This window comes from Episyrphus balteatus, chromosome 4 (genome assembly GCF_945859705.1).
Source record: "Episyrphus balteatus chromosome 4, idEpiBalt1.1, whole genome shotgun sequence".
In the NCBI taxonomy this organism is placed as follows: domain Eukaryota; kingdom Metazoa; phylum Arthropoda; class Insecta; order Diptera; family Syrphidae; genus Episyrphus; species Episyrphus balteatus.
This window is the reverse complement of record NC_079137.1, coordinates 26,075,759-26,099,665: the sequence shown is the minus strand read 5'-3', so window position 1 is coordinate 26,099,665 and position 23,907 is coordinate 26,075,759. Positions and strand designations below refer to the sequence as shown.

The 23,907-nt window shown below is 32.4% G+C and overlaps 2 protein-coding genes across 2 annotated transcripts in view; one reads left to right on the top strand and one right to left on the bottom strand.

Moving 5' to 3' along the window:
- LOC129918884 (nuclear cap-binding protein subunit 1) overlaps nucleotides 1-23,907 on the top strand; it is a 52,464-nt gene that overhangs the window by 16,366 nt on the left and 12,191 nt on the right. The window lies entirely within an intron of this gene.
- On the bottom strand, nucleotides 21,737-23,804 carry LOC129918885 (uncharacterized). The gene is made up of 3 exons (XM_055999634.1): nucleotides 23,642-23,804; nucleotides 23,377-23,570; nucleotides 21,737-23,322 (listed from the first exon to the last, which is right to left on the bottom strand). Exons 1-3 carry the CDS (start codon nucleotides 23,675-23,677, stop codon nucleotides 21,750-21,752), a joined length of 1,803 nt encoding a protein of 600 aa, XP_055855609.1. The 5' UTR covers nucleotides 23,678-23,804; the 3' UTR covers nucleotides 21,737-21,749.

Below are 23,907 nucleotides of genomic sequence, written 5' to 3'. Positions count from 1 at the left end.
CACATGCAAAGCAAACGTCAAATCACTCCACTTGTCAAATTCTTCGTAAACAAATTCCAAAATTGCACGAAAAAGGAGTGATTCACTCCCGTAATTTTGGAAAACGACATTACACGGATTTGCACACACACTTGGAACATTTGACATTTCTCAAACGTCAAGCTGAAAGATTCCTTCGTGTTGTTTGTTTATTTGAGAATACCAACTTCAAATAAAGAGTAAATTATAATGGAATATCGTGTTTTTATTGCGGAAAAATATGAAATAAATAAAAATAAAACAATGTGCGATCAAAATATAATTTTTCTTGGCATAGTTCTTTTGAAAAAGTCAAATTACTGTGACTTTTCTTCTCGTGATTATCTTCAGAAAATTTTTTTCTCCGTAAAACCACAGCATACGGCCAAATAATTAACCTTTTATGTGTTACCACCAAGTTCATAGGCTGGAGTTATAGCTATTTCACGGGGACCAACCCGAAATAGCTGAAATAGCTATAACTCCAGCCTATGAACTTGGTGGTAACACACACAGGTTGTTGTTGTTCATTCAAAACCTTCAATATAAATTGATTACACAAGCAGCTGCCTGCAAGTATGAAAATACACAAACCTCTTCTAATTAACCTTACTTCATCTTAACTCAGATCTTAATAATATCTGCAATTTCCTATTGATTTGGATTAAATTACATTTATATTACCGAAGCAAATAAACAAAATTATTGATCAAAGGAACCTTTGGTTTTATTTTACAGAAATTGTTTTGATTTCAGCTTGACGTTCATGTAAAAATTGTTGTCAAATGACACACACACAATCGCACAATTTTCCTATAGAATGAATACTTTTTTAATTAGAGAGCCAAACAACTAATACGTGCTTTTAACTATTATTTTTCACTCCCCAAGGCAGTTGTAAGGGGTAAGAAGTAAGGGAAACATACACAATTTCCCAACAAATTTTGTTTTCTTTTTTGTTCTATGGATAATGGTCTGGATTCAGACTTGACCAACATCCATTCAATAAAATTCAAGTTGAAAAATTAAAACACGAAAGCGTATCAAAAAACTAAAACAAATTATTTATTAAATTTAAAGAAAACAAGATTATTCTATGAAAATCTAAGAACGAATCATAAAAATAAAATTCTTAATAATCAAATGAAATTTCAAAGGTCGCTACGATAGTTAATTTAAATAGAGTGATTCGAATACATTGATAAATAAATATTGATTTGAAACTGAGTGAAATGAAAATTTTAAATAGTTAAGTAAATGAATGATAGTTATAATATATGTATAGCTGCTACATACACTCCCCCTCCAGAATTATCGTTAGATGAAGTCGGTGTATTTTTTTGGAAAATGCACATGTCTTCCGATGCGACTCGTGCATGGGTTTTGATTTTGACCTCCGATCGATGACTTAGTGTCTTTTTGCATTATCGAAGATTTTTGTTTAGGAAAATTTACTTTTGATGATGAAGATAACTTTGGTATAGCTTGTTCGTCTTGTTTGGATAAGTGAGCTGCTTTAAGTCTATCTATGCTGATTTTCACCACCCTCTTGCCCATTTCAACATCAAAATTTTTATCATTGCGATTTAAGACTCTGAACGGACCATCGTAAGGTGTCTTTAAAGGTGGTTTGACTGTATCATCTCTGACAAAAACATGGGTACAAGATTTGAGATCATGTTGAATGAAGGAGTTTTTCGAAGAGTGATTAGAAGCTGGAACAGGTTTAATATTTTGAATTGCTTTTCGGAGATTCTCAACAAAGTCGCTTTCAATGTATTCATCTGTCGGATTATTGAAGAATTCTCCTGGTAATGCGAGTGTTTCGCCGTAAACCATTTCAGCTGGTGTTGCTTTCAGGTCTTCTTTGAAAGTTGTTCGGAGTCCGAGAAGTACGATAGGTAAGCTTTCAGTCCAATTACTGTCTGTGTGGCATTTAATAGCAGTTTTCAAAGTTCGATGCATGCGCTCAATCATACCATTTGCTTGCGGGTGGTATGCGGTTGTTCGAAAATGCTTTGCGCCTATTAAAATTGACAATTCTTTAAATAACTTAGACTCGAATTGCTTACCCTGATCGGTTGTAATTGCTTGAGGTACACCAAAATAAGCTATCCATCCACTAACAAGAGCTCTTGCAACAGTTTTTGCTACTATGTCTGGGATCGGAATTGCAGCTGGCCATCTTGAATATCGGTCGATACATGTTAAACAGTATTTGCAATCTCTTGACAATGGTAAAGGCCCGATGAGATCAATATTGATGTGCTTGAATCTGCGACTTGGTACTTTGAATTCCTCTAACGCTGCTCGATTATGTTGATTTATCTTGGATTTTTGACAGTTAACGCATTTTTCTACCATCTGCTTGATATCACTTTTCATATTTGGCCAGACAAATCGTTCGGTCATCAATTTGATTGTAGATCTTATGCCTGGATGAGCGATATTATGGGTCGAGTCGAATGCTTGTTTGCGGTAGTTTTTAGTAATATATGGACGAACACGAGATGTTGAAACATCGCATAAAAGTGTAACATTTTTACCAGGAATTTCGATGCGTTTAAGTTGCAATGAAGTGTCATCTTTCAAACTTGCGAGGTCTTCGTCGATTTTCTGATCATCAGCTAATTTTTCAAAATCAATTTGTTCGCCATTGAAAATTGATTCGACTCGAGATAGCAAATCAGCTACAATATTATCTGTGCCTTTAATATGACGAAAATCTGTGGTGAAAAGGCTGATGTAATTCAATTGATTGATTCGCTGAGGAATTTTGACATCTGGTTTTTGTGTAAAGGCAAAAGTTAACGGTTTGTGGTCTGTTAAGATTGTACAACTTCTGCCTTCAATAAGATGATGAAAATATTGGACTGATTTGTACGCTGCAAGTAACTCTCTATCGTATGTGCTTTTGACTTTTTGGGACTCAGTCATTTTCTTCGAATAGAATCCTAATGGTCTAAGTTCATCATTTACCAGTTCGTGAATTGCAGCACCAATGCAATAATTACTTGCATCGACATGAAGCACGAGTTTTGCATTTGAGCTAGGATGGGCTAAGAGAACTGCGTTTGCCAAATCATGTTTGCATTTTTCGAATGCTTGATCAGCTTCTGCGTTCCATTGAATGACGGATTTATCATTTTTCTTGTTGCCTTTAATGAGTTTTTGCAATTTTCCCTGAACAAAAGCTGCATGTGGAAGAGATCTACGATAGAAATTCAACATTGCGATAAATCTTTTGAGTTCAAAAGCTAAAGTAGGTTTTTTGAAGGATAACAAAGCTTCGATTTTTTCTTTTGTTGGGGCAATACCCTCTTTTGAGACTCTATGTCCCAAAAAGTTTACTTCAGATTGGGCGAATATGCATTTTGATATATTAATTCTCAAATTATTTTCGCGTAAACGCTGGAGAACAATACGAATATGCTCCACATGGTCTTCGGGAGTCGATGAAGCGATGCAAATGTCATCAATGTATACAATTACGAAATCTAAGTCTTGAAAAATTGTATTCATGAATCTTTGAAAGGTTTGACTAGCGTTACGTAGTCCAAAAACCATGACATTAAATTCAAACAGACCAAATGGGGTTGTAATAGCCGTTTTTTCGCGATCTTCTTCGGCGATTGGTATTTGATTATATGCACGTTCCAAATCGATTACTGAAAAAATGGACTTGCCGCACATTTTATGGGTGTAATCCTGAATATGTGGAATAGGATACCGGTCAGGTATGGTAACTGCGTTAAGACGACGATAATCACCACATGGTCGCCATTTACCTTTTTCTTTTTTGGGAGCCATGTGAAGGGGTGTAGCCCATTGACTACTACTTGGTTGGCAGATGTTTTGTTTCAACATGTAATCGAATTCGGCTTTCGCTATATTATACATTTCAGGATTTAATCGGCGAGGTTTCGAAAAAATTGGTGGACCTGTTGTAATTATGTGATGCCTAACTGTTGTTTCTGACGGAGAAATTGAAGCTTTGAATGGTTGTGTTAACTCTTTGTATTGTTCTAACAACGACTTAATATTATGTGGCAAATTTTGTGCAAACGTAAAAATTTGTTCGATTTTTTTATTACATGCAATTGCACTTACCCCAAGTCTTGTTGTTGTGTCGATGAGCTTTTTTCTTCGTAGATCAACTAGCAGTCCAAATTCGTGAATGAAATCTGCTCCGATTACACTGGTCAACAAGGTTTTTGTTACAGACATCAAGACATACTTTTCTATAGGTTTTTTGGGTGCTGAGCTCGAATCTGGAGTCAGAACAATTCTATCACATCACGTTTTTGAGATAATCCCGTTAGAAAATCGAAAATGCCGCTTTTTACCAGTTTTCGAGATTATTTCTTAGCTTTTGGTTATTTGTTTTAAATAAATTTGTAACGGTTTCTAGTAGAACTAAATCTTGTCTTTCTAAATCCGTTTAAATCTTTTAAAAATTTCTTTTCTTCGTTGAGAAATCTGAAGTTGAAATCAACGTGTTTGGTATATCTTATGTTTATTTACTTTTAATAGCGAATCTCAAAAAGTTCTTTGCCAATCGCTTTCAAATTTTGACACAACGTTCTATTTTGAATCTTGCAAGTTTTTATATCTGCGAAAGTGGTGAATCGCGGTGAGATACATCAAAGCGTGACTGTGTCAGATAAGTTATACTAAATAATTACTAGTGAGAAAAATATAATTTTTTTCTTGTTAAAAACAAGACAAGAACTTAATGGAATGTAAACGAAACGTTGTGTCAAAATTTGAAAGCGATTGGCAAAGAACTTTTCGAGATTCGCTATTAAAAGTAAATAAACATAAGATATACCAAACACGTTGATTTCAACTTCAGATTTCTCAAAGAAGAAAAGAGATTTTTAAAAGATTTAAACGGATTTAGAAAGACAAGATTTAGTTCTACTAGAAACCGTTACAAATTTATCTAAAACAACTAACCAAAAGCTAAGAAATAATCTCGAAAACTGGTAAAAAGCGGAATTTTCGATTTTCTAACGGGACTATCTCAAAAACGTGATGTGATAGAATTTTTTTGACTTCGGATTCGAGCTTAGCACACCAAAATCCTATAGAAAAGTATACCTTGGTTTCTGTAACAAAAAAAAAGTTTAATTTTGTTGACCAGTGTTATTGGTCGAGTGACATCCGCAACAATAAACATCCAATCCATTTTTCTTCTAAGTCCGAAGTCGATTTGAATGATTTTTGTCCCGTATGTTTTGATTGGAGTTCCATTGGCAGCAAATAAGGAATATCTGTTGTCTGGTTTGTCATGTTTGGTGGGAGGTAAGACCGAAAAGTCTGCACCTGTGTCTACAAGATATCCTTGGTTTGTTTTTCGATCTCGGATAAATAAGCGACGGCTTTCATTTGTGTCAGCTCTGTGCAGTGTCGCTTCCGATGACAGAGCCTCCTTTAGTTTTCCGAGAGGTCGAATTTTTTGAATTGGCAAGGTTCAACGCATTTTTTTGCATCCTTGCCAAACCTGAAATGATAGCGACAAAGTGGAAGACGTGGTTTAGACTTACTGCGACTTTTGCTTAAATCTCTTTTTTGTGAGCCATGCTTTCTGCTTCCACCTGGTCTTGATTTTCTTAGTTCTTCGACTTGCTTTTGAAGTGCATCGATTCTTGATAAAATTTCAGATTGGCTTCCAACTGCTGATATGTTTGAGATGCTCTGCATTTCGGCCATCGTGTCAGCTTGCTTGGAAAGTGTCGTTAAATCGCCGGAACCAATGCAAATTACAGCTCTAATGTTGTCCGGAAGTCTTTCCAACAACAATGTTTTAAGCACATCATCGGAAAGTTGGTTTTTCGCAAGTTCTTTCATTTTTTTCAGAAGCTTAGATGGATCCAAGTCACCAAGCTCAACACTGTTTATCAATTTACGCAACTTCTTTTGATCAGAGTCAGTAAATTCTGCTATTATCACTTTTTTAAGTTCTTCATATTTATTTGTTTCTGGTGGATTTCTAAGTGAATCACTGACACGTGAAGAAACATTTTGATCTAATGAAGCAACGACGTAGTGATATTTTGTTATGTCGCATTTGATGCTAGCAATGTTGAACTGCGCCTCCATCTGAATAAAAAATAGGTCGGGTTGGTCTTGCAAAAATGGTGGTGGCTTGATAGAAACACGATGCAATTCGCCGCTAACGTTTTGTCTGTCCGGGACATCATCTGGCATTTTCAATTATTTTCTGTAGAACGTTCGAGAAATTTAAAAATCTTTCTATTTTCTTCCTATGCGTACTTTTTTCAACGTCGGGGTCACCAATATGGATAATGGTCTGGATTCAGACTTGACCAACCAAATTCAAGTTGAAAAATTAAAACACGAAAGCGTATCAAAAAACTAAAACAAATTATTTATTAAATTTAAAGAAAACAAGATTATTCTATGAAAATATAAGAACGAATCATAAAAATAAAATTCTTAATAATCAAATGAAATTTCAAAGGTCGCTACGATAGTTAATTTAAATAGAGTGATTCGAATACATTGATAAATAAATATTGATTTGAAACTGAGTGAAATGAAAATTTTAAATAGTTAAGTAAATGAATGATAGTTATAATATATGTATAGCTGCTACAGTTCTTTACTTTTTATCTCAATGTGTACATTTTTGCACCTTAGAAAATCCGTATAAAAATAATAATCATAAGTAAATGAGACCAAAAAAATATAAGCTGCTTCGATAAGAACCTCAAAAATTGAGCAACATAAACCAAAAAGATGTGTTTTTTCGTATGTAAGTGCAATCTAGTTCATCTTATCTGCGCTCTACACCCGAAACGGTTGATTTTAGAGAGATAATCTAATTGTATATAATTTTACGACGAACAATGTCCTCTGTCAATGTCAGTTTTTCACATTTTCATTACAAAAATAAGCATTACTGTTTACAAATAATGCAATTAGAATTGGTTTCTTACCTGAGTAATTGGTATATATGATTCATTGGACTTGTGGCGATGAAAATCAAATATCATACGTCCATGAATCATATAGGAGTATAAAACTAAACCCTTTTTTTTAGCAATATTTACCAATAACTCAGGTAAGAAACCAATTCTAATTGCATTATTTGTAATTGAAAAAAAAAAAAAAATTTCCATACCAAAATAGTCGAAACAATCATTAAAAAAACATCAAAAAATCGATTTTTTGAGTTTTTTTGCTTTTTTAGTTGTACATTTTTTTTTGGGTTGAGATAGACATAAACATTGCTCCAAAGAAAAAAAAAGATTAAATTTCCTTCAAAATGCTGTACTCACTAAATTTTTTCATAGAAAATTAACCGAAGTATGGCCATTTTAATCTATCTTCTTGTCGCATTTTTAGTTTCACTCAAGTAAAACAGAAACATTTGAGGGGAAAGTACGATTACTTAAGCACCAAGAACTGAGAATACAAAATATTTTTAGAGAAATTAAATACAATCATTGTTTACTATGGGAGGGGGGGGTCTATGTCCCCCCGTTTTGGCGGGAGGGGCAATTTTCTAAGAAAAAATAAATAAAATAATCAAAAACAATTGATTAAAATAACTTCATTTTAAAATTAACATTAAGTTTATAATTCTAGCTTTTGAAAAGGTTCAATCAAAACTGTAAGTGTTGCCGTTGTTTTCTAATAATTTAATTATGTATGTATGTTCATACATATGTATAAACAAAAAAAATATTTTTTTTTTAAGGGCTCGATTTTCACGGGGGGGTTTCCATAGCATTTTAATGGAAGATGGTTGACTAATTGTTGTATAACTTTTGCAGTTTATAAGATAATCTTATGAAACGTACTTTTTTGAAAAGGTAATAAACGTACGAATATTTTTGCATCATTTTAGAAACATTTCTTGTGCGATTTTTATAAGGGTCGAAAATGATTTTTTTCCTGCAAATTTAGATTGAATCAGAATTTTGGTTGGGGCACCGTTGTTTATAAACTTTTTATTATTTTTTTTTTTTTTGTTTTATAATGATCAAATGTGTTTTCATACAGTACGTGAAACAGATTTTTTTTTTTTATTAGAAAAAAAGCTTCGTTAATTTGTTGTAATTTCATGTTTTTTTACTCACTCTTCTTAGAATAACTTTACCGTTTATTAGTATTTTTAGATGAAACAAAAAGAAAACAATAAAGTGAAATTAGGAGAATCCAATAAAATAAAATTTGAAGTTAGTTTGAGCGGTTAATTTGAAGGAAAGGTGTCAAAATGCACTTTTTTAGCATTTTAGTCGTGGGGCAAAGCGCTATTATTTTTTGAAATGTTTTTGTATTTTTTAATGAGAAGTTAATAAAGTTGTTCCCGTTTGCCAAAAAAAGAATACTTTTTTATTTACACACTAAAAATTTGATTTTAATAAACCAATATTTGCATTCTGTTTTTGAGGAAGGGACAGTCAAAGCATCCACAATTTACTTTAAAAAAAATATATATATTTTTGCTCACAGTATTTTTAATATAAATTGTTGAAAAAGTGTCTATTTTAGCTTTTTTTACTTTGAAAATTCCATTGATCACGCACACATGCAAATTTAGTTCAAAAGAATGCCACGCATAAGCTGGCGCTGATGAACTCTTTTTTTCTGTTCTTTTCTATTTATTGAAAAAAACTTGCTCTTGCGCTCTCATTTTCTCGTTATATTTTGTTTTTTTTTTTTTTGTGTTACATAATACTTTTTTTTTTGTTTCCTATTTCCTCACTCAGGCAGGCAGAAATCATTCATGAAATTATGAAGATGATGCAGAGAGTAGGTAGATAGTAGATATTTTTTGCAAGATCATTATCTTTGGTTTTCAAAAAGGGTTGTTTTGTTCTTGTTGACTCTTGGGTTTTTCCTAACAATTCATTTCGTGTTTATAATATCGCACCCGCGCTTGCGAGTTGACACTTTTGGGTTTTTTTTTGTGTCAGCGAAATTCTTTGCATTGTGTAATATTCACATCGCTCGTGCGGGGATATAGGTAAAGGATTAGATATGTGGGATTCGGTTTTTTTTTGTAGTTTACCACAGAGAATTTTTGCCATTTTAGGTATAATAGTTATATTTTCGCGGGGGAATGGGTAAAGGGTTATATAACTGTATTTGTGCTGAGAATGCACTTGATGGTATTTATAGAAATAGTTTTGCAATGGATTTTCAATTCAGTGTCTTTGTTCTTTGTTTTTGAATGAAGAAGAAGATTTTTATGTTTTGATCTAGTTTTCTGAAGTAAAAACTCCAATTGAAACGAAAAAAGTAGCATGTAGATGCCTATCTGAATTCATATAAAACAGATCATTTTTTTCCAAAGTGTTGAGCTTGAAAATTATTTTTGAAAACTTCCCTAAACTTTGATTACATAATTGAAAAATTGATTTCAAGGTTTAAAAAAAAGTAACTTGTTATAAGTTATAAATGCTGCCTTATTTTTGTTTCCTAAAAATGTAGGTAGGTATATAGGTAAATACTCAGTTACTCAGTTACGAACTGAGTTCATTGCATTGGTTGCTCTAAAAAAATCATTATTAATATGTACCTACATATTTGCATAAAAATAATTAGGTAATAATCTTGTTTTGTTTGGTCTATCCAAATTCACACGGCTATATTTATTCAAGGCCAAATTTTATACACAGTCATAACTATCAAAATTTATTCTCGGCTAAATATTTAGTCTAATCCGCATGCAGCCTAAGTTTCAAAAAACAAGTTCAGGAGACACTTTTTGCAGCATTCTCCATGATCATAATGTCATACAAGATTTATCTCTAGTCCATCCTCAAAAAACATACACATAAGAACCTAAATACAGGTATGTAAATAAATTTTCATGTGCTAGACAAAAAATTTCTCAAAGAAGAACAACTCAAAAGTGAGCAAGAACCTGAAAATCAATCTTTCTGCGCATCTACTCATATTTTTATACACACTACACAAAGGATACTGTCAAGTATATTATATCAAAGCACCCACATAACACATCCTGTAACTGCTACTCCGCTGAACAACTATAATTATTATTATAATGCAGAACATTTCTCTGATACACAGAAAACTCAAATGCCATCCACAACAGCAACATGAAAACAAGTTTCTTTTTCATTTCAAAAATAAATAGGTAAGTTCTTGTTGAACGGGCTTCAGGTCAAATAAAACAAATATCTTCTTTTTTGTCACAACGTTTCGTCCATGTATATGGACATCATCAGGTGAACAATGGTTTCTATTTAAGCATTGATAAATATTTAAAGAAATGTTTACAAATTATTCACAATACAGTAAAACTTACAAAAATTATTACATTAAAATTAAATAATAAAGTTCTTACAACTACACAGTATAAAGTTTAACTGACAAGTAACATGTCCTACAAACATAACATGAAAATTTATTTGAACATCACACACATAGAGATCATGTTGCAGAGCTTTTTCTTTTTCTCTTCTCCACCAAATGTTTATACTTACCCCGTTTGTATGGCGATTTGAATCCGAATTGAATCAGGATTTAGGTCTATATATACCTGAATCGAATTGAATCCGGATTTGTCGATCCGATCCGACTCGGGAAGCTGAATCGAATCAAAAATATGCATATATACCAAACGAATTGAATACTCGAGATATAATTTATGGTGGAAATTGTGTGTGATTGTCTTCTTATTTGCAAATTTTACTGTATGTATGTATTATGATATCTAGTTTTACTTGCACTTTGTTTTTGGTTAGATTTTTCTATTTTACTGCAAATATATTTAAAAGAAAAATTGTGTTTTCGATTCTATTTCAATTCGATTCCTCGATCTGGTACTTCCATATACCTGGATCGAAATTTCGATTCAGTTTCAATTCGATCTTTAAATCGGTCATACAAACGGGGTAACTGTGGGCTGACATCTTCCATATCGGTTCTCCTGTTCATCTTGTTGTCAGCATTGATGATATGTAGTGTCTCGATTATCATCCTTTTGTTTTGGTGCTCTTCTCGCTGCATAATTTTGACGTTATCATAGTTGGGGGAGTGTTTGTAGCTTATGCAATGTGATGCCAGTGCTGTCTTCTGGAGTGCGTCGCTCTTGATATCGGATTTGTGGCCTGCGAGTCTACTTTTAAGTTTTTGTTTAGTAGTTCCTATGTAGATTTGGTTACATTCTTCGTCTGTGTTTCCATTACAATTGATTTTGTAGATTAAATTTGAATGTTCCATTTTGTCTATTTTTGTTTTAAGATTTGAATACAGTTGTGAAGTTGTATTTGTTGATTTCATAGCTAATTTATATTTTTCTGTATCTAAAAGTTTTCCATTTTTGAACCGGTCTGCTATTTCTTTTATATATGTAAAGGATTTGTAAATTTTGTTTTCTTTTTCTTTTGGTGGATGGACATTTCGATGTTCATATTGTTTTATTAGTGTATTTGTTACATACATAAGTACAAAAAAGGTCACCAATATCAATAGATATAATTATCGGAGGGCACGCCGATTCATTTTACCACCCAACATTCACCACCTTGGTCCAAAAACAACAAAATGGCTTTCTACAACAGTATGAGGGATAAATATGGCAACAAATTTTGCGACACATTGAAGCAACACAGAAAGCTGAGCGCGATAAGAGTGAAAACAACAACAAGTAAGAACTTTCTTTTGCAATGCAGAAAGCTTGGACTGACACCAAACTTCATCAAAAATACAACAACATATCTAGAAAAATTATTTCAACAAGATATCGGTAAACAACATTCTTTATTAAAATCTTTGCAAAAAACAATATTCAATTTCCACTGCAAAGTTTTGAACCTCTTTATTTCCGCTAACTATAAAAGCTTAAACTCCACAGCAAAAATAATTAAAAACATTGAAAGCTCTATTATATCAACTTTGTCAGAAGAAGAATATTCAAACTTTATCTTCCACGAACAAACACAGAATAGCAATAGAAAACAGAAACAAGAACAAGCACACGGCAAAAAACTAACATCGCTTAAGGATAGGATGAAAGAGAAATACGGCATTCGGCTTAACCAAAGGTGGTTTGTCAACAAAACCAGTGTTCCCATTCCAGAAGAAATACAATACCTACTTTCTTTAGGTCCAAAATACGCACTCCCTAGTACCATCCACTCCACTTCTAATACCTTTTTTAAAATCATAGCAGACGGCGAAGATTGCATCCAAACAATAAATGATAATGATGAAAAAGAAAAAGCACGAGGAAAATTTGCAAATATGCTCAATAATTGTATGGAAAAGAAAAAGTTTTCGGAATTCAATAAATACATAACTAATATTCTCAATGAAACAAAACAATTTCTGAACAAACATAAAGAATTATACATAGTTTCAGCGGACAAGGGTAACGTTACGGTAGCAATTTATAAATATGATTATGACACAAAAATGAAAACAATGATGGAAGATAAAAATGTATATTGGCCAATTCGAAACGATCCCACAAATAAATTGCAAGAGAAAAACAACAACTTTGTTAAGTATTTATTTGAAAACCAAATAATTGACCAACGTCAAAAAAACATGATGACAACATATAATTCGGTTGCTCCCCGATTATACGGACTCCCCAAAATCCATAAGGAGGGTCTCCCCCTACGACCTATATGTTCATCTACAAAAGTTCCGTGCTATAACTTGGCCAAATATCTTATAAGTATTTTGAAAAACATTACATCAGATTCTAAATTCAATGTTAAGGAATCCCTCTATTTTAAAAGTAAATTACATGGGCTAAAAACGGAAAATGATGAAGTTCTGGTGTCATTCGATGTAATATCTCTTTTTACAAATATTCCGCTTAAAATGGCACTAGAATTAATTACTAAAAACTGGGATAAAATTAAGGAACACACCCTCATCAAAAAGTCCAAATTCCTCGAATTAATAAGATTCTGCATCATCGATAACAACTATTTGGTTTATGGCAACAAAACGTACCAACAAAAAGATGGCATGCCGATGGGAAACCCAGCTTCACCCATAATAGCGGACATCATCCTCGAAGAGGTCCTAAACACCTGCCTGGAAAAACTACCAACTAAACCCAAGATCCTTACAAAATATGTAGACGACATATTTGCCATTGTTAAAGCGAAAGATATTGAACAAACATTAAATATACTCAACAGTTTTCATAGAAAAATACAATTTACTGTTGAAATTGAAAAGAACAACCAATTAGCGTACTTGGACACATTAGTCATCCGAAAAGAAGAACAACTCAAAATGGATTGGTTTCAAAAACTAACCTCAAATGAATTAATTTCTCTTCCCAACATCCTAAACAAATAATTTTCAATACTGCCAAAAATTTGATATATAGAGTACTTTCAATCAGTGACAGAGAATACCACATAAATAATAAAATTAAAATAAAAGACATATTACAAAAAAACGCTTTTCCACAACAAATAACAAAAACACTTATATAGCTCAGGGGATTTAGTCAAAATATGGGCATGAAATCGCATTTTTCGCGGGACAAAATTTTTTTCATGAAAAGTGTTCGGGTGGTTGTCCTTATCATAAAAGTCAATTTGTTGGGATAATTGGAGGTTGGGAACAGCCGCCATCTTGGAAAAGAGATTGGTATCGTTTTTATTGAATAGCTCCATTTTGTATTCATTTTAACAAAAAATGTTAAAGGTAAGACTTATTTACAATAAAATTATCTAAGAAATGATATACAAAACAATTCCGTGAGTTGATTAAATAAAATTTTATAGTTGGTCAAAGTGCGGGTTTGTATCGCAAGGTTGGGACAAAATGACATTTTTTCATATATCTTAGGAACTTTTGATTTGTTTGGATAATTCTTCATGAATGAATTGTAGTACTTATAATTACCTATAAAATGAGCCCACAATCGTTATTGTCACCATGGTATTGTAGAAGTAATCTAACTCCGAAACTCTCCATGTACTAGTCAAAAGTAAGAAAAAAGCTGTTTTTTTGCTAGTAGGCCGAGAAAATTTTGGGAGTAGAGGTATATCCAAAATATAAGTACGCAGTTTTGCAGCCATACGCGTGTTAATGTCGATTTCGAAGGTCTGACAACTCTAATTTTGTGCTTTATACGGTTTTTGGGGGGTTAAATAACGTAAGTTTTCCAGTTAATGTGAATGGGCTAAATTTATACTATTTGAAATTATAAATATACAAGCTGATGCTCTATTATTTTTCCTAAATCTGGACACCTAAATCTTGGCTATGAGGTTAATAGAACTCACGATATAAGCTTTTTTAACTAACCATATCAGGCTTTTCAATTCAAATAAACAAACAAAAATCTAAACAAAAAAAGCTTCTAAAACATAATCGTATAAACGGCTTATATATAGTTCTATTGGTCACATCCTCAAGATTGGGGTGTTCAGATTTAGGAAAAATAATAGAGCATCAGCTTGTATATTTATAATTTCAAATAGTATAAATTTAGCCCATTCACATTAACTGGAAAACTTACGTTATTTACCCCCCCAAAAACCGTATAAAGCACAAAATTAGAGTTGTCAGACCTTTGAAATCGACATTAACACGCATATGGCTGCAAAACTGCGTACTTATATTTTGGTTATACCTCTACTCCCAAAATTTTCTCGACCTACTAGCAAAAAAACAGCTTTTTTCTTACTTTTGACTAGTACATGGAGAGATTCGGAGTTAGATTACTTCTACAATACGATGGCGACAATAACGATTGTGGGCTCATTTTATAGGTAATTATAAGTACTACAATTCATTCATGAAGAATTATCCAAACAAATCAAAAGTTCGTCAGATATATGAAAAAATGTCATTTTGTCCCAACCTTGCGATACAAACCCGCACTTTGACCAACTATAAAATTTTATTTAATCAACTCACGGAATTGTTTTGTATATCATTTCTTAGATAATTTTATTGTAAATAAGTCTTACCTTTGTCATTTTTTGTTAAAATGAATAACAATGGAGCTATTCAATAAAAACGATACCAATCTCTTTTCCAAGATGGCGGCTGTTCCCAACCTCCAATTATCCCAACAAATTGACTTTTATGATAAGGACAACCACCCGAACACATTCCATGAAAAAAATTTTGTCCCGCGAAAAATGCGATTTAAATTACTAATTTCCCTGGGCTAATAAAACAATATGAACATCGAAATGTCCATCCACCAAAAGAAAAAGAAAACAAAATTTACAAATCCTTTACATATATAAAAGAAATAGCAGACCGGTTCAAAAATGGAAAACTTTTAGATACAGAAAAATATAAATTAGCTATGAAATCAACAAATACAACTTCACAACTGTATTCAAATCTTAAAACAAAAATAGACAAAATGGAACATTCAAATTTAATCTACAAAATCAATTGTAATGGAAACACAGACGAAGAATGTAACCAAATCTACATAGGAACTACTAAACAAAAACTTAAAAGTAGACTCGCAGGCCACAAATCCGATATCAAGAGCGACGCACTCCAGAAGACAGCACTGGCATCACATTGCATAAGCTACAAACACTCCCCCAACTATGATAACGTCAAAATTATGCAGCGAGAAGAGCACCAAAACAAAAGGATGATAATCGAGACACTACATATCATCAATGCTGACAACAAGATGAACAGGAGAACCGATATGGAAGATGTCAGCCCACAGTTACCCCGTTTGTATGACCGATTTAAAGATCGAATTGAAACTGAATCGAAATTTCGATCCAGGTATATGGAAGTACCAGATCGAGGAATCGAATTGAAATAGAATCGAAAACACAATTTTTCTTTTAAATATATTTGCAGTAAAATAGAAAAATCTAACCAAAAACAAAGTGCAAGTAAAACTAGATATCATAATACATACATACAGTAAAATTTGCAAATAAGAAGACAATCACACACAATTTAAATTATATCTCGAGTATTCAATTCGTTTGGTATATATGCATATTTTTGATTCGATTCAGCTTCCCGAGTCGGATCGGATCGACAAATCCGGATTCAATTCGATTCAGGTATATATAGACCTAAATCCTGATTCAATTCGGATTCAAATCGCCATACAAACGGGGTAAGTATAAACATTTGGTGGAGAAGAGAAAAAGAAAAAGCTCTGCAACATGATCTCTATGTGTGTGATGTTCAAATAAATTTTCATGTTATGTTTGTAGGACATGTTACTTGTCAGTTAAACTTTATACTGTGTAGTTGTAAGAACTTTATTATTTAATTTTAATGTAATAATTTTTGTAAGTTTTACTGTATTGTGAATAATTTGTAAACATTTCTTTAAATATTTATCAATGCTTAAATAGAAACCATTGTTCACCTGATGATGTCCATATACATGGACGAAACGTTGTGACAAAAAAGAAGATATTTGTTTTATTTGACCTGAAGCCCGTTCAACAAGAACTTACCTATTTATTTTTGAAATGAAAAAGAAACTTGTTTTCATGTTGCTGTTGTGGATGGCATTTGAGTTTTCTGTGTATCAGAGAAATGTTCTGCATTATAATAATAATTATAGTTGTTCAGCGGAGTAGCAGTTACAGGATGTGTTATGTGGGTGCTTTGATATAATATACTTGACAGTATCCTTTGTGTAGTGTGTATAAAAATATGAGTAGATGCGCAGAAAGATTGATTTTCAGGTTCTTGCTCACTTTTGAGTTGTTCTTCTTTGAGAAATTTTTTGTCTAGCACATGAAAATTTATTTACATACCTGTATTTAGGTTCTTATGTGTATGTTTTTTGAGGATGGACTAGAGATAAATCTTGTATGACATTATGATCATGGAGAATGCTGCAAAAAGTGTCTCCTGAACTTGTTTTTTGAAACTTAGGCTGCATGCGGATTAGACTAAATATTTAGCCGAGAATAAATTTTGATAGTTATGACTGTGTATAAAATTTGGCCTTGAATAAATATAGCCGTGTGAATTTGGATAGACCAAACAAAACAAGATTATTACCTAATTATTTTTATGCAAATATGTAGGTACATATTAATAATGATTTTTTTAGAGCAACCAATGCAATGAACTCAGTTCGTAACTGAGTAACTGAGTATTTACCTATATACCTACCTACATTTTTAGGAAACAAAAATAAGGCAGCATTTATAACTTATAACAAGTTACTTTTTTTTAAACCTTGAAATCAATTTTTCAATTATGTAATCAAAGTTTAGGGAAGTTTTCAAAAATAATTTTCAAGCTCAACACTTTGGAAAAAAATGATCTGTTTTATATGAATTCAGATAGGCATCTACATGCTACTTTTTTCGTTTCAATTGGAGTTTTTACTTCAGAAAACTAGATCAAAACATAAAAATCTTCTTCTTCATTCAAAAACAAAGAACAAAGACACTGAATTGAAAATCCATTGCAAAACTATTTCTATAAATACCATCAAGTGCATTCTCAGCACAAATACAGTTATATAACCCTTTACCCATTCCCCCGCGAAAATATAACTATTATACCTAAAATGGCAAAAATTCTCTGTGGTAAACTACAAAAAAAAACCGAATCCCACATATCTAATCCTTTACCTATATCCCCGCACGAGCGATGTGAATATTACACAATGCAAAGAATTTCGCTGACACAAAAAAAAACCCAAAAGTGTCAACTCGCAAGCGCGGGTGCGATATTATAAACACGAAATGAATTGTTAGGAAAAACCCAAGAGTCAACAAGAACAAAACAACCCTTTTTGAAAACCAAAGATAATGATCTTGCAAAAAATATCTACTATCTACCTACTCTCTGCAGCATCTTCATAATTTCATGAATGATTTCTGCCTGCCTGAACGAGGAAATAGGAAACAAACAAAAAAGTATTATGTAAACACACAAAAAAAAAAAACAATATATAACGAGAAAATGAGAGCGCAAGAGCAAGTTTCTTTTTCAATAAATAGAAAAGAACAGAAGGAAAGAGTTCATCAGCGCCAGCTTACGCAGTGGCATTCTTTTGAACTAAATTTGCATGTGTGCGTGATTAATGGAATTTTCAAAGTAAAAAAAGCTAAAATAGACACTTTTTCAACAATTTATATTAAAAATACTAAGCAAAAATATATATTTTTTTTTTGAAACTGATTTGAAATATAATGAAAAAAAATAATAAAAATAAATTGTGGATGCTTTGACTACCCCTTCCTCAAAAACAGAATGCAAATATTGGTTTATTAAAATCAAATTTTAAGTGTGTAAATAAAAAAAATATTTTTTTTTTGGCAAACTGGCTGCATGAACAACTTTATTAACTTCTCATTAAAAAATACAAAAAACATTTTAAAAAATAATCACGCTTTGCCCCACGACTAAAATGCTAAAAAAAGTGCATTTTGACACCTTTCCTTCAAATTAACCGCTCAAACTAACTTCAAATTAAATTTTAGAAATTTTATTGGATTCTCCTAATTTCACTTTATTATTTTCTTTTTGTCATCTAAAAACACTAATAAACGGTAAAGATATTCTAAGAAGAGTGACATGAAATTACAACAAATTACCGAAGCTTTTTTTCTAATAAAAAAAAAAAAAAAATCTGTTTCACGTACTGCATGAAAACACATTTGATCATTATAAAAAAAAAAAAATAATAAAAAGTTTTTTAAACAACGGTGCCCCAACCAAAATTCTGATTCAAACTAAATTTGCAGGAAAAAAATCATTTTCGACCCTTATAAAAATCGCAAAAGAATTGTTTCTAAAATTACAAAAATGTTCATACGTTTATTACCTTTTCAAAAAAGTACGTTTCATAAGATTATCTTATAAACTGCAAAAGTTATACAACAATTAGTCAACCATTTTCCATTAAAATGCTATGGAAACCCCCCCTTAATAAGTCATTGCAATTTTCTCGAGAACGAGTCTAACGATTTCGATTAAATTGGACATACTTACATTTATCTTCATTATTCTGTTAGTAAACTAGTAATTATAATTATTTTTTCTCAAAAAATACGGATAAAGGAAATATGGTATTTCCATTTTTTTAAATCACTGATGTCGGCTCATCCCGTATATCGTTAATTGCTAAACCAATTCTGTTTAAGATTTTTGTTTAGACAGTTTGTGTAAAAATAAAGGATATAATAACTAACCCAATTATGTAAAATTGTACGTTTTGAATGGTAAACTATTATAAAGGTACTTTGAACCAAAGAGCAAGTACTTGCGACCCAGTCATGCATTATATTTGTTATTGGTTTTCGTTTTAAATTTCGACTCCTTTAAAATTGTTTCTTTCACCCACTTTTACTCCACTTTAAAAATATTTTTCACTCTCAGCCAAAAAGCATTAGAAGAAAAACAAGTATGTTCAGCTATTTTCTTAGATGTTGCTCAAGCCTTTGACAAGGTTTGGCATGAGGGACTTGAGTAAAACTGCAAAGGGATCTTCCCAGACAGTACTATGAAATATTAAAATCGTACATATCAGACCGATTGTTTAGAGTAAGGTACGATCAAGAATATTCGGAATTGAAGAAAATAGAAGCCGGTGTACCACAAGGAAGTGTCCTAGGTCCTACCCTGTATTTACTATACACAAGGGATATCCCAGTTGGTAATCACACCATAATGGCTACCTTTGCAGATGATACCGCAATTTTGGTACCCGACAAATGTGTCTCTAAGGTAGCAGTAAAACTACAAAATGCCGTCGACACAGTCAGAGATTGGACCGAAAAATGGCGTATCAAACTAAATGAATCAAAATCTTCACATATAAACTTTACAAATAAAAAGATAAACAATATTCCAATATTCATTAATAATCAAGCTGTACCTTACGCCAATACGGCCAAATACCTTGGAATGACTTTGGATGCAAAGCTAAAGTGGAAAGAGCACATCAAAAAGAAAAGAGAAGAACTAAACTTGAAATATAGAAAAATGTACTGGTTACTTGGTAACAACTCTGATTTATCAACCCAAAACAAAATAATGCTGTATAATCAAGTACTAAAGCCTGTTTGGACCTATGGTATCCAATTATGGGGCTGTACAAAGAAAACAAATACCGAAATCATCCAAAAATTTCAAAACAAAGTCCTTCGTGGAATAGTTAATGCACCTTTGTACATAAGAAATAGCGATCTACATCGTGACTTACAAATAGAAACGGTTACAGAAGTTGTTAAAAAATACGCTGTATCGCATAATCAGAGACTGCAGAGTCATACCAATTCTGAAATGGTGTCCGTCTTGAATACCAGAAACCATGTTCGGAGATTAAGAAGAACCAAGCCTCATGAGCTTAGGTATGGTCTAAAAAAACATGGGAAAGTATTAAAAGTTTAAACTTCCCCCAAAGTGATTTTACAAAGTTAAGAAAGAAAAATCTGATGTCGATCTCTCAAGATTGGTCCTGATAAAGAGGTGGTTTTAGTGGTTAAGAGTCCCACACTACTTGGTGTCGAATACTGCCAAGTGTCTTTTGAAGATTTCCTCCCGTCAAAAAAAAAAAAAAAAAAACTCTCAGCCAGATTTTGGCTTTGTGATGTGTTTTAAATATAAAAATAAGCTGTGAGATTGGGATACATTTTTACTTAGGTTAAGTAGATTTTTTAAGCTGCAAAACAAAAGAATGTTGATAAAAACATTTATGAATCTTTACAATTTATATACATTCAACACGCGTTGTCCTGAGAATTTTATGTTTGGTTAAAATTCATTACCAATTTTTTCCATATCAATAAAATGAAATGTATTCAAAAATATCAGTATTCTCTCTCGGCACACGGTTGCGAATTTGTCACGGGTGAAAATTTTATTTTTGGATAAAATTAACAACCAATTTTTTCCATATCAATAAAATGAAATGTATTCAAAAATACCCGTGGTCTCTCTCGGCACACCACGGGTGCGAATTTGGAAGGACAAAAATAAAAAATAACGATTTTTCAAAAAAGTGTTAGCATTAAAGACTTTAAATGGTGATTGTATATTTTTTTGGAATTGTGAATACTATATTCGATTTGAGGTACGTATTCTCCATAAAATAATTAGACCAACAAATGTTATAGCGACATGAGAAAGTAAAAATCAAATACACACCCGTATGCCTATCACGTCTCAAAAGAGAGGTGTGTCTAAAAATAATTAATGCTTTCCTAATCATACTCATAATGTATTTATCTACTGCTTTCCAAATTTACTTTCTTTATTTTCAGTTTTTGAAGATTCATTAAAAAAAAAAACAAAATCTTCCATAAAAAATGTATCCTCTGAAGATAAAAGTTAAATTTTCCCACAGCAGTGGGTCAATTCCCGATCTGTGAAACTGTGAAAATTTTGTATCACTTCACAGTTTCAAAGATCGGAAATTGACCCCCATGATAAATTTTTAGACAGCTAAAAATTTATCTCTTCACTCAAAAATATCAAAAGTTTATCCTCTGCTAACAATAAGCTATAAAAATTATTTTACCCAATTCACACAAAGGCTAAAATCTACTTGAATATATTTTTTTTAACAATACCCAAAATGTTAATTATAGGTCCTCCCACGTCCCACTATACCAACGATGTAAAAACGTTGTATTTCGTAAGAATGGAGTTGAAAAATTTAACAATATTAACCATTTCAATGAATTCTATTTTACTGAAAATAATAATTGTTTTTTTTTTTTTTTTTTTTTAATATACATACATAACTTTTAATATACACATAGCAAAATATAAAGTTATGATTCATTTTCATTTGTATTTATATCACTGGATTCTTCAGCTTCACTGAAAATTGTCGTAGTAGTTTGTTCTAAGATTAAGGGCAATTCTTGGGAGTGGTTTCCAACTTTAACACTGATCGATTTACTAACTGACTTCTGTGTTAGAATCTCAATTTCTGTTTTGCTGGGAGTCACTGTTATTACATTTCCTTCTGTGTTGCTTTGAATTGCAAAACTTTCTGTCCCCACTTCTTTGTCTTTCGGTTTTTGCTTGGGCTTCCATCTTAAAATAGGCTTTTCGGTTGTGCTGCGTGTATAACTACGAGTTTTTGAAGATAACCTTGTTGCAAATGTAACTGGGTTTCCCGACGACGCTGACGTTGTTGTTTGTGGGGTAACGAAGAATTTATTCTTTGGCAAGAGAGTCCTTCGAGTGGAAGGAGAAGATAATGTGGAAGGTTTTATTGTAGTGTTGTCTTGCTTTTTCACAGTATAGGGAATATGTGTGCCCTGATCTTCAGCCGATTGTGGAAATTGCTCAATAATAGAATTCTCTATTTGTGAGTTAGGAAGTTCAACTTCCACTTGAGATTGATCAGAAGAAGGCTCGGCCAAATGCTTGTAATTATTTGCATTATCGCTCTTAACACTATCTAAATTTTCGTACAACGGATCTGGCTCGGAGTAACGTATCTCTTCGAATTGTTGTTCACTGTGTCTAAATGGTCGAGTTGTAGTCTTTTCTTGAGGAAAAGATTGAATATACAACGGAATTTGTTGCATGTAAAACACTTCTTGTGCCGTTGGTGCCTCAGTTGTAGTAGTTGTCAAAACATATCGGGGTGCTAAAATTTTAGCGTTTGGAGGTTCGATGATATGAATGGCGTCTAAGTTTCTGTGTAAAATTTCCTGATCGTGATCCGATGAAATTTCTCCATCATTCATAAAATAGTGATGATGAAAATGATGTGTGACAACAGTCTTAGGCTTATTTGGGGTTTCGTAGACTTCTGGTTTAGCGAATGGCACTCTATAATTAGGTCTGTAGGTTGTAGGTAGGTCGTTTCTAGAGCTTGATAAATACCCGACTTTAGATGAGGCTTTCGGTACTTGTTTAAAAAATTCTCCGATATTCAATGATGGCTTGTGTGTAAAGTCTTTCCGCGAATCATAATTTACTATCCTTGCCTGGCGTTCATTGGAAAAGTTTTCAAAACTGTCTGATCTGCGTGTCAGTGTACTGAAGCTTTTTGGATATTCATCGTCTTTTAGAATAAACGATTTAATATATTGTTCATTGGCAGTGTGCATGTTTTGTAATAGTGAATTTTTATCCAAGGGAGTTACACTGAATTTCATTTCGTAACGAAAAGCCCTTTGTGAATCACGATGTCTGATCTTTTGAACCCTCCACACTGCCAAAGCGTTATCGAAGCAAAGCTCCTCACATGTGCCCTCTTTAAAATTATATCCATTTGAATTTTCGACCCAGCCCCGCGCCATTGTGATTATATCTCCAAATCTTGGATATTCTGCATGAACTCTTGTATAAGGTGCGCTCATGAATTCATTGTACTCTCGAAGGTCACTGTAGGTAGAAAACGCGGAAGAAATATTTTCACCTTAATTTCAAAAGGCTTACCCTAAGTTTGTGTTATTGGCAGCTTCAGCAAAAAGAGTTAAAAATGTAACGTGCTTTAAAGTATCCTCCCATGGTACTGTTCCATTTTTTTGATAGCTAGAAGGGTTATAGTAGATTTTTCGTCCATGTATTTGAAGGCTTTCTTTAGGTGTCAGCAACAAATCCCTTTCAATTGTTCCCTCACAATATTGTAACTGAAATGATTTATTTCAAATACTATCTGTATAAAATTTTAACTTCTTATATCTTATAACAATAAATATACCATAGAAATTAACAAAAGAAACTTTTTGAAGTGCATTCCGCCGTATTATTTTATTTTGTCTTCTCTACAACGCACAAGAAACAACTGAACAAGTAGTTAAGCTTTCCACATTGTTGCATTAATATTTCGCAACAAGATTCCCCTCTATTTTTTTTTTTTTTTTCAATTTTATTTACCTTGTTAAGACACCTTATCCAATTCTTAACAGTTTATTCAACACAAATGATGTACCTTAACTACTTTGGGTTTCGTGGTTGGGCTTCAGT

Bases quoted from the DNA above. Each gene is read 5' to 3' on its own strand.
- LOC129918885 (XM_055999634.1), bottom strand. From the start codon at position 23,677: ATGCACTTCAAAAAGTTTCTTTTGTTAATTTCTATG. The intron at 23,571-23,641 runs GTATATTTATTG...AAATCATTTCAG, and splicing joins TTCTTTTGTTAATTTCTATG to TTACAATATTGTGAGGGAAC. The intron at 23,323-23,376 runs GTAAGCCTTTTG...TTCTACCTACAG, and splicing joins GCCAATAACACAAACTTAGG to TGACCTTCGAGAGTACAATG.